This window comes from Podarcis bocagei (assembly GCF_964188305.1).
Source record: "Podarcis bocagei genome assembly, chromosome: 8".
In the NCBI taxonomy this organism is placed as follows: Eukaryota; Metazoa; Chordata; class Lepidosauria; order Squamata; family Lacertidae; genus Podarcis; species Podarcis bocagei.
Window position 1 is genome coordinate 28,942,689 of NC_138133.1, and position 13,677 is coordinate 28,956,365.

Consider the following 13,677-nt stretch of genomic DNA (forward strand, 5'->3'; position numbering starts at 1 on the left):
TCTGTCTGTCTGTTTAAAGCATGAATAAAATAATGACCCTGGAGGCGTGTTTTCTGAAATATGTTCCTAAACATTTTTTAAGGCGTAGATTATTGTTTGTTTAATGTTAACCTCCATAGTTATTGTGAAGCAAAACTAAATAAGTGGCACCTGTTGAACTGGTCATGACGCATCCACAACACCGTTTTACATGCGCCGGTTGGTATTTAACTAAGTTTTACTCAAGAGTCAGAGTAGACTCGTTAATGAACATGCATAAAACTTAGTTGACTACCATCCTTTATAGCTACTCTGTAAAAGAGCAGTCCTATACGTCACTGTAGTTTGCTCCAAGGGAAACGGGTATAGGATTGCTAAACCTAAAGCTCACAAGATGGCTATAATGGGCGAAAAATCCGGTTGCGGTAGGCTTATTTTTTGGCAGGATCCTAAGGTCTCCAACACAATGGAACTTCCTTTTGAGCAGACAAGTCTAGACTTGCCCTATAAACTGCGTTCTTGGTAGTGGTGCCCTCAAGGGAGTATGAAATTCCAATTTTCCTTTGTGATTGGAGATTTTAATCTGCCTTGGATACAGAAAATATTAACCTTTGGGCTTCAATCATATATAGGCACGCCTTCACTTAGGAAGTCATTAAATCCAGTAGGTCTGCGTAAACGTACTGGAAAATCCCTTCTGCGTTTGCCACACCTCCACCGAAGTGACCCTTTAAATCCAGCTCTCTAGGCTCGTCTTCCAGGCAGAATGAAAGGCGCACAACTCTTTCGGGACTCAGCGATCCCGCTTCCTTCCTCTCCCTTTTAAGTCGGGGACAGAAGTAAGACTTCCTATTCGGCGGGGTTTATAAGGCGTACAGGATTGCAACCGTGGCACGGAACTCCATCTCTTCTCGTTCCTCCTACTTACAAAATAATGTCCCCATCCTAAACGCATAATTGATAAACCAGTCCTAGGTACATATGCGCAGCAGCAGGGAATAAAATCCCCCTGCACACCCGGAATCAATGCCTACTAGGAAGGGATGCATAGATAGCTTTCCTTTCAGGAAATCGCCTCTTAAAGTAACCCCTCCGACGCAAGGGGGGCGGGGGAGAGTGGATCGGGCTCCGAGCGCGCTCAGCTACCATCAATTCACGCCCTTGGGCGCAGGTGGCAGCATCAGCTGCGCGTGGAACGCGCGTCAGACGCTGCCCGAACGCTTATTAAGGCCGCGCTTGGCGCGCGCGCCACTCTCTCCTGGAGGATTTAGAGCCGGCCATGCAGGATCAGGTCGGTGGGCCGCTTGCAGGCCCGCGGGAGGGGCTCTGTTGACTGGTGTAAAGACTGGGTCTCCAGCATAGTGCTCATGACAGTTGGGGTGGCAAGCCTGTTGTGGGCTTTTGTTTGGAGAGTGTGCCCCATGGGCCCTCCCCGCGGGGGATCCTTCTCAAGTACACATGCGTCTGATTAGGCTGACCTGAGATTAACCTCTTGGAGATGCATAGGGTCACCTTGCAAAACGCTCAAGGTGGGGGTTACCCAATGAGCCTCAAAGGTCTTTTTTCTGGGATTTTGGCTGACTTTTCTTGGCTGCAAATGGGTGGTGATATATTTTTTTTGCTGCTGGGGACACATTGAAAATCTATGCCCCATCTTTTAATCAAATACTACCAGGAGTGGCTTATAGCAGATGAAATACCCTGCAGGAGGAGGAGCTGCTTCTGAACACCAGCTCCTGGGAATCACAGGAAGGGAGAGAGCTCCTGTGCTCTGCTCCTGTTTCTGGGCTTTCCATTGATGCTTTTCTTATGTTCACTTAAAAACAATTCTGGCACAAGTTCACTGATGCTCTTGAGGACATCTCCAGTCTTTTTTGCAGCGATCGACATAAGTACTGGAATTACTGAGGTGGGTGGGGAGGCATTGCGGAGAGGGCCATCACCTCTACCTTTCCTAATGGTCTTGGGGTGGGGGCCTAGTGGGCAAAATTGGTGCATGTGAGCAGCTGGGCAAGTGAGCTTCCATTAAGGGCCCCCTGCCATTTCTGCCCACAATTTGAGCTCTGGGGAGATATTTCTAATCAAAATTTGTATGTTTGAAATGATTGTGTGTGTGTCCCCCTCACGTATAGGAAGAAGAGAGTAGAGAAAATGATGGTGACATGCCGGACAGATCTGAATACTATGTAAATATCACCATGTGCACAACATTGTTCAGTCAGCTTAAAATCAGATGTCTTTGTTTTAGAAACACTCATCTTTTCAGCATATTGAGGGCCAAATGAGCCCCACTCACAAAAGCTCACACAAGACTTCCACCATTGTCCTCCCCCCCCCCCACTCTTCCAAATTGGCTTGTGTGTGTTTCAGGAGAAGCACCAGAGAAGAGTGTAGGGAGAAGAGTGAGGAGCAAGCTAAAATGCTTGTGCTGATGGAGCCATTTCCATAGCGCTATGTTGAATTTCTCACTCCGTTTTCAAAGTTGGTATGGACCAGGAAGTGGATAGACCAGTGGTGGGAAAGCTACCGTAATCTGTCCATAATTGAGATAATTTTCCCCAAAAGTTGTTTCTGCATGTTTTATTCTAGCTAGAGTCATTACTGAGTGATGCCTTCAAGGGAAAAGGATTTCAGAAAATAAAAGAAATAATCCAAGGGAATGATATTTATCCTCAGAAGTACAGCAAGCAACTGTTAAACCAACTGGACAAAGTTCTAAAAAAGGCAAGTAGGAAAAAGCTCCATTGTTTCAGCTGCAATTCTGTAGCTTCTTTCTGAAGAGTAAGCCCCACTGAACTCAACGAGGCTCGCTTCTGAGTAGACATTTATAGGACTGCACTGTTAATCTCTTAAAATTCAGTCCACTGAATTGCTTGTTTATGCAGTAATGCGGGATTTCCTTCCATCCTAGGAACTGGACAAAAATGAGTTCACAAATGTATCTCTATTGTTGAAGTGCATTCAGCGGTATTGTAGAAGTGATCCTCGAGATGGTGTAAATTTGCTTCTTCAGGAGGGATTGATACCAAAGATAAGTAACTCTATGCGTGAATGGTTGTTTAAGCGCTATGCTGTGTATAAACCATACTAATGCTGCATGAAACAGAAATTTCCTTGTTCTAAGAACTGGTGATCTTAGCCCAGAGCTGACCAAACCAAACTTCTAAATAGCCCTCCTTTCCATTGCGGATTGATTATCTCCCCTCCCCCCCACCGCAACCCCCCAAACCATTTAATTTTTTTGCAGTCAGTTTGTTTGACCTCATTTTGTTACTTGTGGACAAGGATGACAACCTTCCTTTTTTGTTTTATGCAGCTAGGAATGGTTCTGTGAAGATTTGTGTTATTTCATTGAAAGAAGAAATTCGTTTCATAAATTGGGAATAACCTCCATAAGACGGGCAGGCAATATCCATGGGCAGCTTTTATCTAGCTCTTCATCCCTCCCTGTATAATGAAAACACTCGTGGGTCCCCATAGCTGTATAATTGTCTTCTTTCTCCTAGCTGCATTTCTGTAAGTAGAAAACTAGCTTTGAGACATTCCTTTGACTTTGCTTGTGTGCGTCTTGTTTGTTTTACATGGTCATTTGGTTTGAAAGAACCAGAGAATTTCTGAGCCTGATAGAACCAAGTGAAAGTACATTCTTGGTCCACCTTGTTGAAGACTTCTTCGACACTGCCTTGGTAAGTGCACAGAGACAAACGTGCTGTGTTGCGGCCTTTTGGCAACCATATTTGTGCGCCACGAAGCGGCTGGTTATGAACCCCACAAATCTCCCTTCTCCCTGTAGCCATGCCCATTTGTGACCTTTATTTTGAAAAAGTGCTTTTTGGACCTGACCTTTTCCCACATGGACATAGGGATGGGGGAGCCTGTGGCCTGCCGGAATTTGTCAGACTCCAACTCCCATGAGTCCCAACCAGCATAGCCAAAGGTCAGGGATGATGGGAGCTGTAGTCCAACAACATCTGGAGGAACAAGTTCCCCAGCTCAGCGGTAAGCTAATGCTTTCCTTGTTTGTTTATAATGGACCGTATGGATGCAGCTTTGTGCAACACTAGGACATCATGGTAATGTGGAAAGCCATCCTGTGAGCCTGTTAAGATGCAAAGATGCATGTGGATGTTGTGCAGACCCTCCAAGTGTTCTTGTTTTCCAGGGACAGTCCTGGATTTACAGAAGCCGTACCAGTTTCTGATTTAATCCCAGATTGTCCCACTTTTCCTTAAGATCTCCTTATTTTAATCAGAGAAATGTTGGAGGGTATGGAGTTTTGTCACACACACACACAGAGCCAAAGAGATAAGTAACTATACAACCTTTAGAAGGCATCTGTATGTATAGGGACTTAAAAAAAAAGTTTAATTATGTTTCTATATACGTTGGAAGTTGCCCAGAGTGGCTGGGGTAACCCTGTCGGATGTGCGGGGTATAAATATTATTATTATTATTATTATTATTATTATTATTATTATTATTATTATTATTAAATAAGATGTCCCTTTCTTTATTGGAGAAATGTTGGAGGGTGTGGTTGTACAAGCTAAGGCTGATTTTGATAAATGCTCCCAGTGACAAACTGGACAATGGAAGTTGCTTCTGGGCTTTCAGTGCCCCATGTGCTTGCAGGAACATTATGTTCACTTCCCATATGGTTCATCCGCATTGTAGCAAGTACCCATGCCAGCACCACAGGGTGGCAATGCTAGTGAGGCCAGCATCCATGACATCTGTGGGATCCATGACATCTGTGGGACAAATGTGGGATGCTGCTTCAGATTTTCCTGTGAAGACCCAACCATGCAATTTTTGCTGGAAGCTATGTGGGTGGCTCTGTGGGTTAAACCACAGAGCCTAGGACTTGCTGATCAGAAGGTCAGTGGTTCGAATCCCTGCAACGGGGTGAGCTACCATTGCTTGGTCCCTGTTACTGCCAACCTAGCAGTTCGAAAGTGCAAGTAGATAAGTAGGTACTGCTCCAGCGGGAAGGTAAACAGTGTTTCCGTGCACTGCTCTGGTTCGCCAGAAGCGGCTTAGTCATGCTGGCCACGTGACCCGGAAGCTGTCTACGGACAAACACTGGCTCCCTCTGCCTATAGAGCAAGATGAGTGCCGCAACCCCAGAGTGGTCACGACTGGACCTAATGGTCAGGGGTTCCTTTACCTTTACCTATGTTGTTCAAGGTACATAGCAGTTGGCCCTAACTTGTCATCATACTATGTACTTTTTTTACAAAACCTGCATGGAAAAATGGGAATGTAGAAAATGCATGTGAAAATCTGTACATGGTTGAAATGCACTGCATGAATGACAATGATAATAATTCAGGACGAGTCTAAAACTCAGTGTTGAGGAGCAGAAACTTGTTCTGTTTGAACCTGGCCGGTATTACGGTTAAGCACACTTTACAATGCTGTGATATACCAGTACTGGTATGTAAGTTTTATAAACTGGGCAGTATTTTGAATGTGCTACATTTTGATGCATGCCAATAAGGTATTACCTTTGAGTTATATCCATTCTGTTTCTCTTCCCATCCCCACAACATCTTGCTTTCAGATTATTGGCAAAAGCAACGCTGAAGGTCAGTCGCTAAATACCTTTATGTATCTGATGATGATTTATTATCAGAGCAGTCCCAAGGCAATATGACAAAAGACAAATACAAAAATTACATTTTAAAAAAAGAAATGGCGGTTTGAAGTAGAGAGAATTTATGGCTGTTAAATGCATATGATTTGTGACTACAATACTATGCATACCTCTCCAGGAGTAAATCCAATGGAACACATTGAGATTTACTACTGTATAAACATGCAATGTTTTTATTGAGCTTTCTTTCTAATTTGTTTTGAGTCCTTGTGGAGAATAGGAGTAAACAAAAGAAGTGAGGCTGTCAGGTTTATTTATACTGAATTAGACAACTAATTAATACTTTGGATCAGTGGTTTCCAATTAGCTAAGTACTGAGGAGCCCCTGTTTTTCAAAAGCCATGGACCCCCTAATTTGGAAAATTTTGATATCTCTGTGGTAGTTTTTGTTATGTGAATGGTGCCACGGACCCCCTGGTGTCTGCGGACCACCAGTTGGAAACCACTGTTTAGATCATTCTAGTGGGTCCCCTCCAGTTAATCAGACTGAGAGATTAGGATACTGTTGTCTGTTTCTGATGTTTTGTTTCTGATGCTTTGCTGTAGTAAGGAATTGGAATGGGGGACACACTAGAAATGGATTTTCCTTCTGTTGTCTTCTGTATTGTGAAAGTCACACACACTTCAGTAATGCACAAATATATTTAATTGACTAAAAAGCAAATTATGGATCAGCTAAAAATCTAATCTGTGTACAGCTCTAGTAAAAATGCAGTAGGTATTTAAACTTCTACAATGAGGGAGCAAAAAGCAAACCTGAGTGGTACCTCGGGTTAAGTACTTAATTCGTTCCAGAGGTCCGTTCTTAACCTGAAACTGTTCTTAACCTGAAGCACCACTTTAGCTAATGGGGCCTCCTGCTGCCGCCGCGCCACCAGAGCATGATTTCTGTTCTCATCCTGAAACAAAGTTCTTAACCCAAGGTACTATTTCTGGGTTAGCAGAGTCTGTAACCTGAAGTGTATGTAACCCGAGGTACCACTGTACAATATTACAAAAAGCAGGTCACACTGATTTGGGAAGATTGCTATTCCAATAAGGGAGACTGTGGCACTGCTTTGAAACTTAGAGGTCTCGCTGCCGAACTGGTAACAAATGTGTGTTTCTCTCCCAACTTCTCTGTTATAGGGAAAAAACAGTTGCTGGAGTCTTTCATACCATATTTAGGACATCTAGCTGCTGATTCTCATGTGAGCTGTTTCCTTCGACAGGAGGTCAGTTTCAAACAAGGAATATGTGGAATGATTTCTAGGAAGTAAAACAAAGTCGTTAGTTACTTATTCTTGTCTTCCTATATTTCTTACACTTCCTGTATCAAAGGCTTTGAGAACCTTAAACACTCTGCTGGATAAGACCGGAAAAGAGGAGAAAAAGAAGTTTGCCGGGTCTGAAGAGATGTGTCTGCTTATGTAAGTATCTTTGTAACCTGTGGACTTGATCCTTGTGTATCTTCTGTGCTCTGTTAGGTGCTAGGAAGGAATCTTTCCCCTCTTCTTTCCCAGAATTTCTTATTTTATCTACTTAAGAGAAAGTTTGAATTTTTGCTGAAGTAAATGAGGAGACATTTGCATCCAATAATGTCTTGCATTTGTGCAGTGTGGCTAGCCTATGTGGTCCTGCAGCTGTTTTTGGACTACAACTCTCATTATCCCTGACTCAACTAGACCAAACGCACCACTGGCTACCTAAGAACAGAAGACTAGTCTGTTGGACCAGGCCTATGGTCCATCTAGTCCAGTAGCCAACCAGATGCCTGTGTGGAGAAAGCAGAACAGGAGCACAGGAGCACTCCATAAATAGTCCTGCTTCAGTTACTGCTGGGAAACATATGGAAACAGTTTTAATTTTTTGTATACCACAGCACTGTGCCTGTAGCTGAAGATCCATATGACTGTTCAAGTGAAGAACTTCCTTTTATGAATGGTGCATTTGAATATTAGGGAGAAAGGCATTTGGTTGCTGTGGCCCTAAACTGCCACGTTGCTTTGAAAATATTAAATTGGACAGTCTTGGCAAAAGTTCCCTTTCAGTCCACTCCTGTTATGCATGTTTTGTTTCTTGGTTTTGACTGTTCATACCTTATGTCTAAATATTTAATCCCCAATTGTTTCTCTCTCGCTCTCTAAGGCTTAAAGCTCATTAATGGGTTATGTCGTTTCAGGAAAGAACTTGCAAAAGCAATTCTGGATGTTGGTGGTAAGAAAAACGTAGCATCTTGGTTGGGGCTGGGGAAAGTCCAGGTACCTGTTTTGACGAGGCCTTAGACATCTGGTGCTAAAATCCAAGAATACGGAAACTCCTGTGTAGAGTGGTGCTTTTCAACTGATGTTAGCTGTAAAACTAAGCTGCTGCTTAAGAACTGAGTGAACCACATGTCACCTGATGTCCCAGTGAAATGTCCTTACCAGTTTTTGCCCACTCAGATGATCAGCTGATCATCAGGACTTACAAAGCACTTTTACTTGCCTCACATCTAATGGCGCAGATGATGCCAGGTGGGCAAAAACAGCCTCATGGGCCAAATGCAAAGACCTGGTAGGCCTGATTAGTCCCAGGGAATGCTAGGGTGAGAGTGTTGTAGCTTCCCTGCCCTCACTAGTTGCTCTAATATCTGATACACCCCATTCTTCTTATTCCGGTATTGTGTTAAAATGTTAAGGGAATACTGACTAGGCATGGGTTAAACTGCTGTCTCTAAAGAACAAGAATTAATCTGAAGCAGCTCTTCTTCAGAAATGCTATGTGCAAACAAGTATTTTGATATGAGTGACATTTTAAGCAGTAGGTTCTTTGGAAAGGTGAGATCTCTTCCCTAGCAGTAGAATTTAATTAGGTGCATTAGTGGCGCTAGTTCTAATTCCCATGGTTTTTTATGGGACAAAAGTGGCAAACCTTTGTTGAGTCGTAGCCAATGAACCTGTAATGGTTGCACATGACTATTCTCGGAAATGCAAAAGTCATAAGACTGTAGTAATAAATCACATTTTCCTTTAGCAAGATAAATAGTGTAGCAATAGCATCAAACTTCCCAGGAGGGAAAGCATGCTGCATTTTAAAATATTGGAATAATGGACTCGGGCAAAGGCTGAATATAAAGCGGAATAGTTCTTGATCTAAACTTGTAGCGCAAGGAAGGATGGAAGGAAGTTCTTCATCACTTGGTAAGATACTTTGCATATGGGTGCTGAGTATATTGTTTTCAAGAACTCTTTTCTTTGTGCAGACTATGATATCCAGATTGCTATTGTGGAAGCCCTGTTCAGGATAATGTTGAAAAAGCTGAGAGACGATCTTGTTCACAACTGGTTTGAAGATCAATACCTTGCTAAGGCTTTTAGAGAAATCAAAGAAAGAGATTTTGAGACAGTAAGGGCTTTTGTTCTTTGGCGTCTTGTTTTTGCTAATCTTCAAATGTATAGCAACAGCGGAATTTTTTGTGTGAAAGAGTATAGCAACTGGTTTCTCTCCCTTTTCACTGAATTAATGGATGTAATCTGCTAACGGTGCATTCTCAGTGAAGAAAATCAAGCATGGCTGGTTGTCTTTAAAACAACTCTGAAGCTGATTGATTTGTGATACTCAGGCCTTCTGAACGCATTTTGCATTTGTACGGTGGCTTATGTGCCACTGGGAAAAGCATGCAATGTTTATTTTTTAAAAAAAATGGAATTAGCGTTGAAACTATTTTTGAAAATGATTGTCACATTCTGCTTTGCTTCCCTCCCACCCACCTTGAAGGATTCCAGGTTATTTCTTAACAAATTGAATGAAAGACTTGGAGATAAAAGAAGGTAAGGACTTGCCACGAACATGCTCACCTGAGAGGGTTTGAGCACCCATTTATCACAGGCTTTTGCAGGTTTTGTTTGCTGGCTCTATTTCTGGGCTTATCCACAGAAGTAACTGGGCACCCCAGGCTCTTTCCTCCCCACCCAATGTAGGCACATCCCTTCTGAGGTGCTGCTGAGGCAAGCTTACGAGGAGTCCAAGTTCTCCCGTTCAGGCCAGTAAGGCATAAACTCCAGTGTCTAGGCATGTGAAGTTATGTTGCAGAACTACACCAGTCTTGAGCACTGAAAGCATGGAGGTAGAAAGATGTAGCAGTACAGATCATGTCAGATACAAATTCAGCTTCAGAATGGATGGTAGTTTGCAGAGTTGGTCTTAAAAGCTTCAAAAGTTACAAAGCTAAGAATCAGCATGCTGTCACCTTGATACTTAAATGGGAGACAATCTGGATGGTGAGTTTTTCGGTTGATCTTGCTCATGCACACGTGGAGGAGACATTGGGGTGGAATTTTCCTGTGGAAGGCTTATCCAGTTGAGCCCAAAAGTACAGGGCTTAGTCATGTACAAATCTTGGGTCAGCTTAGTGGGGGAAGTCATCTTTGAAGCTGGCCCTGCCAATCATGGGGTTTAGCTAATTATGTAGAAATATTATTTCATGGTTTCAGTATTGGGCATTTTGGATAGTAAGGTCTTTCGAGATGCAGTGATCCTCGAACCCCTTCCAATCTACGCCCCATCCCAAGGGATGAGGGTAGGGAGAACAAGGATTACACACCTCCGTCATTGGTGCTGTGCAATGCCAGGTTCATAGGCAACAAAACTGCCACCATGCGTGACTTTTTTGTCTCGCAGGGGATTGACCTGGCTTGCGTGACGGAGACCTGGGTACGGGAAGGCGAAGTAGTCTCCCTACATGAGATAACACCCCCAGGTTTCTCTGTCCTCCATCAATCGCGGACTGTAGGTCGGGGGGGAGGAGTAGCGTTGTTATTCCGGGAGGATTGCTCTTTCAGAGCTCTGCCATCACCGGCAATCTCCGGCATTGAATGTGTTGGTCTCGTGTGGGGCACCAAGGAGAGCTTGGCTGTCTGGCTGGTGTACCGACCACCCAGCACATCTGCAGCCACCCTGTCAGATCTGCTGGAGGTGGTGGCGGGCTGGGCCTTGGAGTTCCCAAACCTACTGGTTTTGGGAGACTTCAACGTCCATGCCGATGCCGCTCCCTCCTCACAGGCTCTAGACCTAGTGACTTCCATGGCAACACTAGGGCTCTCCCAGTTTGTTTTGGGCCCCACTCATCAAGCAGGCCACACGCTGGATCTGATCTTTGGGGCTGGCATAGATGTGATCATGCTCCCCGCTGTGAAAGTGCCATGGTCTGATCACTACGCTTTAAAAGCCAAGATTGACTTCCCGCTCCTCCCCGGCTCGGGTGGCGAGCCTATTTGGGCTCGTCCGCGAAAACTGATGGATCCTGATAGATTCCGACAAGCCTTGCGGAACCCTGCTCCTCCTGGCGACTCATTAGATGACCTTGTTGAGGACTGGAATAACCGGCTCTTGGCAGCCATTGATGAAATCGCGCCTAAGCGCCCTCTGCGACCCCGTCGAAACCGGGCCCCTTGGTTTACTGAGGAGCTCCGGAAAATGAAGCGGGATCTCAGACGGCTAGAGCGAGTATGGCGACGGACTCGTGACGGAGCCTCAAGAACATCTTATAGGACGCTTATGAAAGCCTATGAGATGGCTATGAAAGCTGCTAAGAAATCTTACTTTGCAGCTTCTATTGCATCCGCTAGCTCTCGCCCGGCACAACTTTTTAGAATAATTAGGTCAATAACGTCCTTAGGAGGACAACCAAATTTAAGCACAAATTCGACCCACAGCTGTGAGGCATTCGCGAGCTTTTTTGCGGAGAAAGTCCTGTTGCTCCGCCGTGACCTCCCTGCCAATTTAGATACAGTGACTGAACTGGAGGCCCCTCGACTGACTTCAGGTCCAGTGTTGGACCATTTCGATCGGATACTCCCTACTGATGTGGATAGATTCCTCCAAGTTGGTAGGCCCACCACCTGCCTCCTTGATCCATGCCCGTCTTGGCTGATTAGGGAGTGTCCAGATGTTGCGCGGACCCCCCTGGTTGAAATTATCAATTTGTCCCTTGACACGGGGACATTCCCAGGGGAACTGAAGGAAGCAGTGGTGCGTCCACTCTTAAAGAAAGCTTCATTAGATCCCTTAGACCTATCCAATTACCGCCCAGTTTCAAATCTTCCATACCTGGGTAAGGTAATTGAGAGAGCGGTTGCTGAACAGCTTGGTAGGTTTCTGGAGGAAACATCGGCATTAGATCCATTTCAGTCCGGTTTCCGTCCTGGTTTTGGGACGGAGACGGCTCTGGTTGCCCTAACAGATGATATCCGTAGACAACTGGATCGAGGCTGGTCAGGACTGCTGATCCTTTTAGATTTGTCAGCAGCCTTTGACATGGTCGATCATGATCTTCTGGACCATCGCCTTGCAGACGTGGGGATACAGGGCATAGCCCGTAACTGGTTGTGCTCTTTTATCTCTGGTCGGGGACAGAGGGTGGCACTAGGGAGGGAAATGTCGTCACGCCACTCCTTGGTGTGTGGAGTGCCGCAGGGCGCAATTCTCTCCCCAATGCTTTTTAACATCTTTATGCGCCCCCTTGCCCAGATTATCCGGAGCTTTGGGCTGGGCTGTCATCAATATGCTGATGACACTCAGCTCTATCTACTGATGGATGGCCACACCAACTCGGCCCCTTACACACTGACCAGATGCTTGGAAGCTGTGGCTGGATGGTTTCGTGGGAGCCGATTGAAACTAAATCCTTCGAAGACTGAGGTCCTATGGCTAGGTCGGGATAGCATGGGGATGAGGGACCAACTCCCTTCTCTTGCGGGGGCCCAATTAGTGCCATTGCCTTCCGTTAAGAGTTTGGGTGTAATCCTTGACGCCTCCCTTTCCATGGAGGCGCAAGTCACAGCAACAGCCAAGGCGACATTTTTCCACCTTCGCCGCATCAAGCAGTTGGTCCCTTACCTTTCCCGCCCCGACCTGGCCACAGTGATCCATGCGACAGTCATCTCCAGGCTTGACTACTGTAACTCGCTCTACGCGGGGCTGCCCTTGAAGCTGTCCCAGAAACTCCAGCGGGTACAGAATGCTGCAGCGAGGCTCCTCACAGCGTCTCTGCCATGGGAGCATATTCATCCAGTGCTTTTCAAGCTGCACTGGCTCCCGGTGGAGTACAGGGTCAGATTTAAGGTGCTGCTTTTGACCTTTAAAGCCCTTCACGGCCTAGGACCCTCGTACCTACGGGACCGCCTCGCCTGGTATGCCCCACGGAGAGCCTCAAGGTCCATAAATAACAACACCCTAGTGGTCCCAGGCCCTAAGGAAGTTAGATTGGCTTCAACCAGAGCCAGGGCCTTTTCAGCACTGGCCCCAACTTGGTGGAACGCTCTGTCTCATGAGACCAGGGCCCTGCAGGATCTGATCTCTTTCCGCAGGGCCTGTAAGACAGAGTTGTTCCGCCTGGCCTTTGGATTGGAGCCAATTTGATTCCCTCCGCCCCCTTTTTCTTTTTTCTTTTCCTTCTCCTGCAATGAGGCTCCATTTTAATATTTTAATGTTCCATTATTTTAATGTTGTATTTTATTTTTGTTTTTAAGTTGTAATCACTCATCTTGTTTTTATTATTGCTTGTAAGCCGCTCTGAGCCCGGCCTTGGCTGGGGAGGGCGGGGTATAAATAAAAAATTATTATTATTATTATTATTATTAATACTTAGAATCATAGAATTGCAGAGATGGAAGGGAGCCTGAGGATCATCTAGTCCAGCGGTTCTCAACCTGTGGGTCCCCAGATGTTGTTGGACTACAACTCTCATCATCCCTGAGCTCTGGCCTTGCTAGCTAGGGGTGGTGGGAGTTGTAGTTCAAGAACATCTGGGGACCCACAGGTTGAGAAAGGCTGATCTAGTCCAACTCCCTGCAATGCTGGAATATGCATCCCTCCCATACAGGGATCGAACCTACAACCTTGGCGTTATCAGCACCACACTCTAAGCAACTTAAAAAACAATGATGAATATTCAGGCTATTGAACGGCATTTTCACATTAAGTAGCGCATTTGACATGCTTGGAATGATTTCTGAAATTTGACGGTAGGCTAAGGCCATAGATGTGAAATAAATTTACTTATGAGTTATGTCTGCTTCCCA

At 45.2% G+C, this 13,677-nt stretch overlaps 1 protein-coding gene across 1 annotated transcript in view; it reads left to right on the plus strand.

The window, feature by feature from the left end:
- Positions 1-2,141: 2,141 nt before the first annotated feature.
- SYCP2L (synaptonemal complex protein 2 like) overlaps positions 2,142-13,677 on the plus strand; it is a gene marked incomplete at its 5' end in the record, with an annotated part of 37,840 nt that continues 26,304 nt past the window's right edge. The window contains 9 exons of the mRNA XM_081206070.1: positions 2,142-2,171; positions 2,569-2,703; positions 2,891-3,014; positions 3,565-3,690; positions 6,764-6,849; positions 6,956-7,044; positions 7,797-7,831; positions 8,859-9,001; positions 9,374-9,426. Coding sequence (XP_081062196.1) covers positions 2,142-2,171; positions 2,569-2,703; positions 2,891-3,014; positions 3,565-3,690; positions 6,764-6,849; positions 6,956-7,044; positions 7,797-7,831; positions 8,859-9,001; positions 9,374-9,426 — 821 coding nt within the window. The remainder of the gene's footprint in view (positions 2,172-2,568; positions 2,704-2,890; positions 3,015-3,564; positions 3,691-6,763; positions 6,850-6,955; positions 7,045-7,796; positions 7,832-8,858; positions 9,002-9,373; positions 9,427-13,677) is intronic.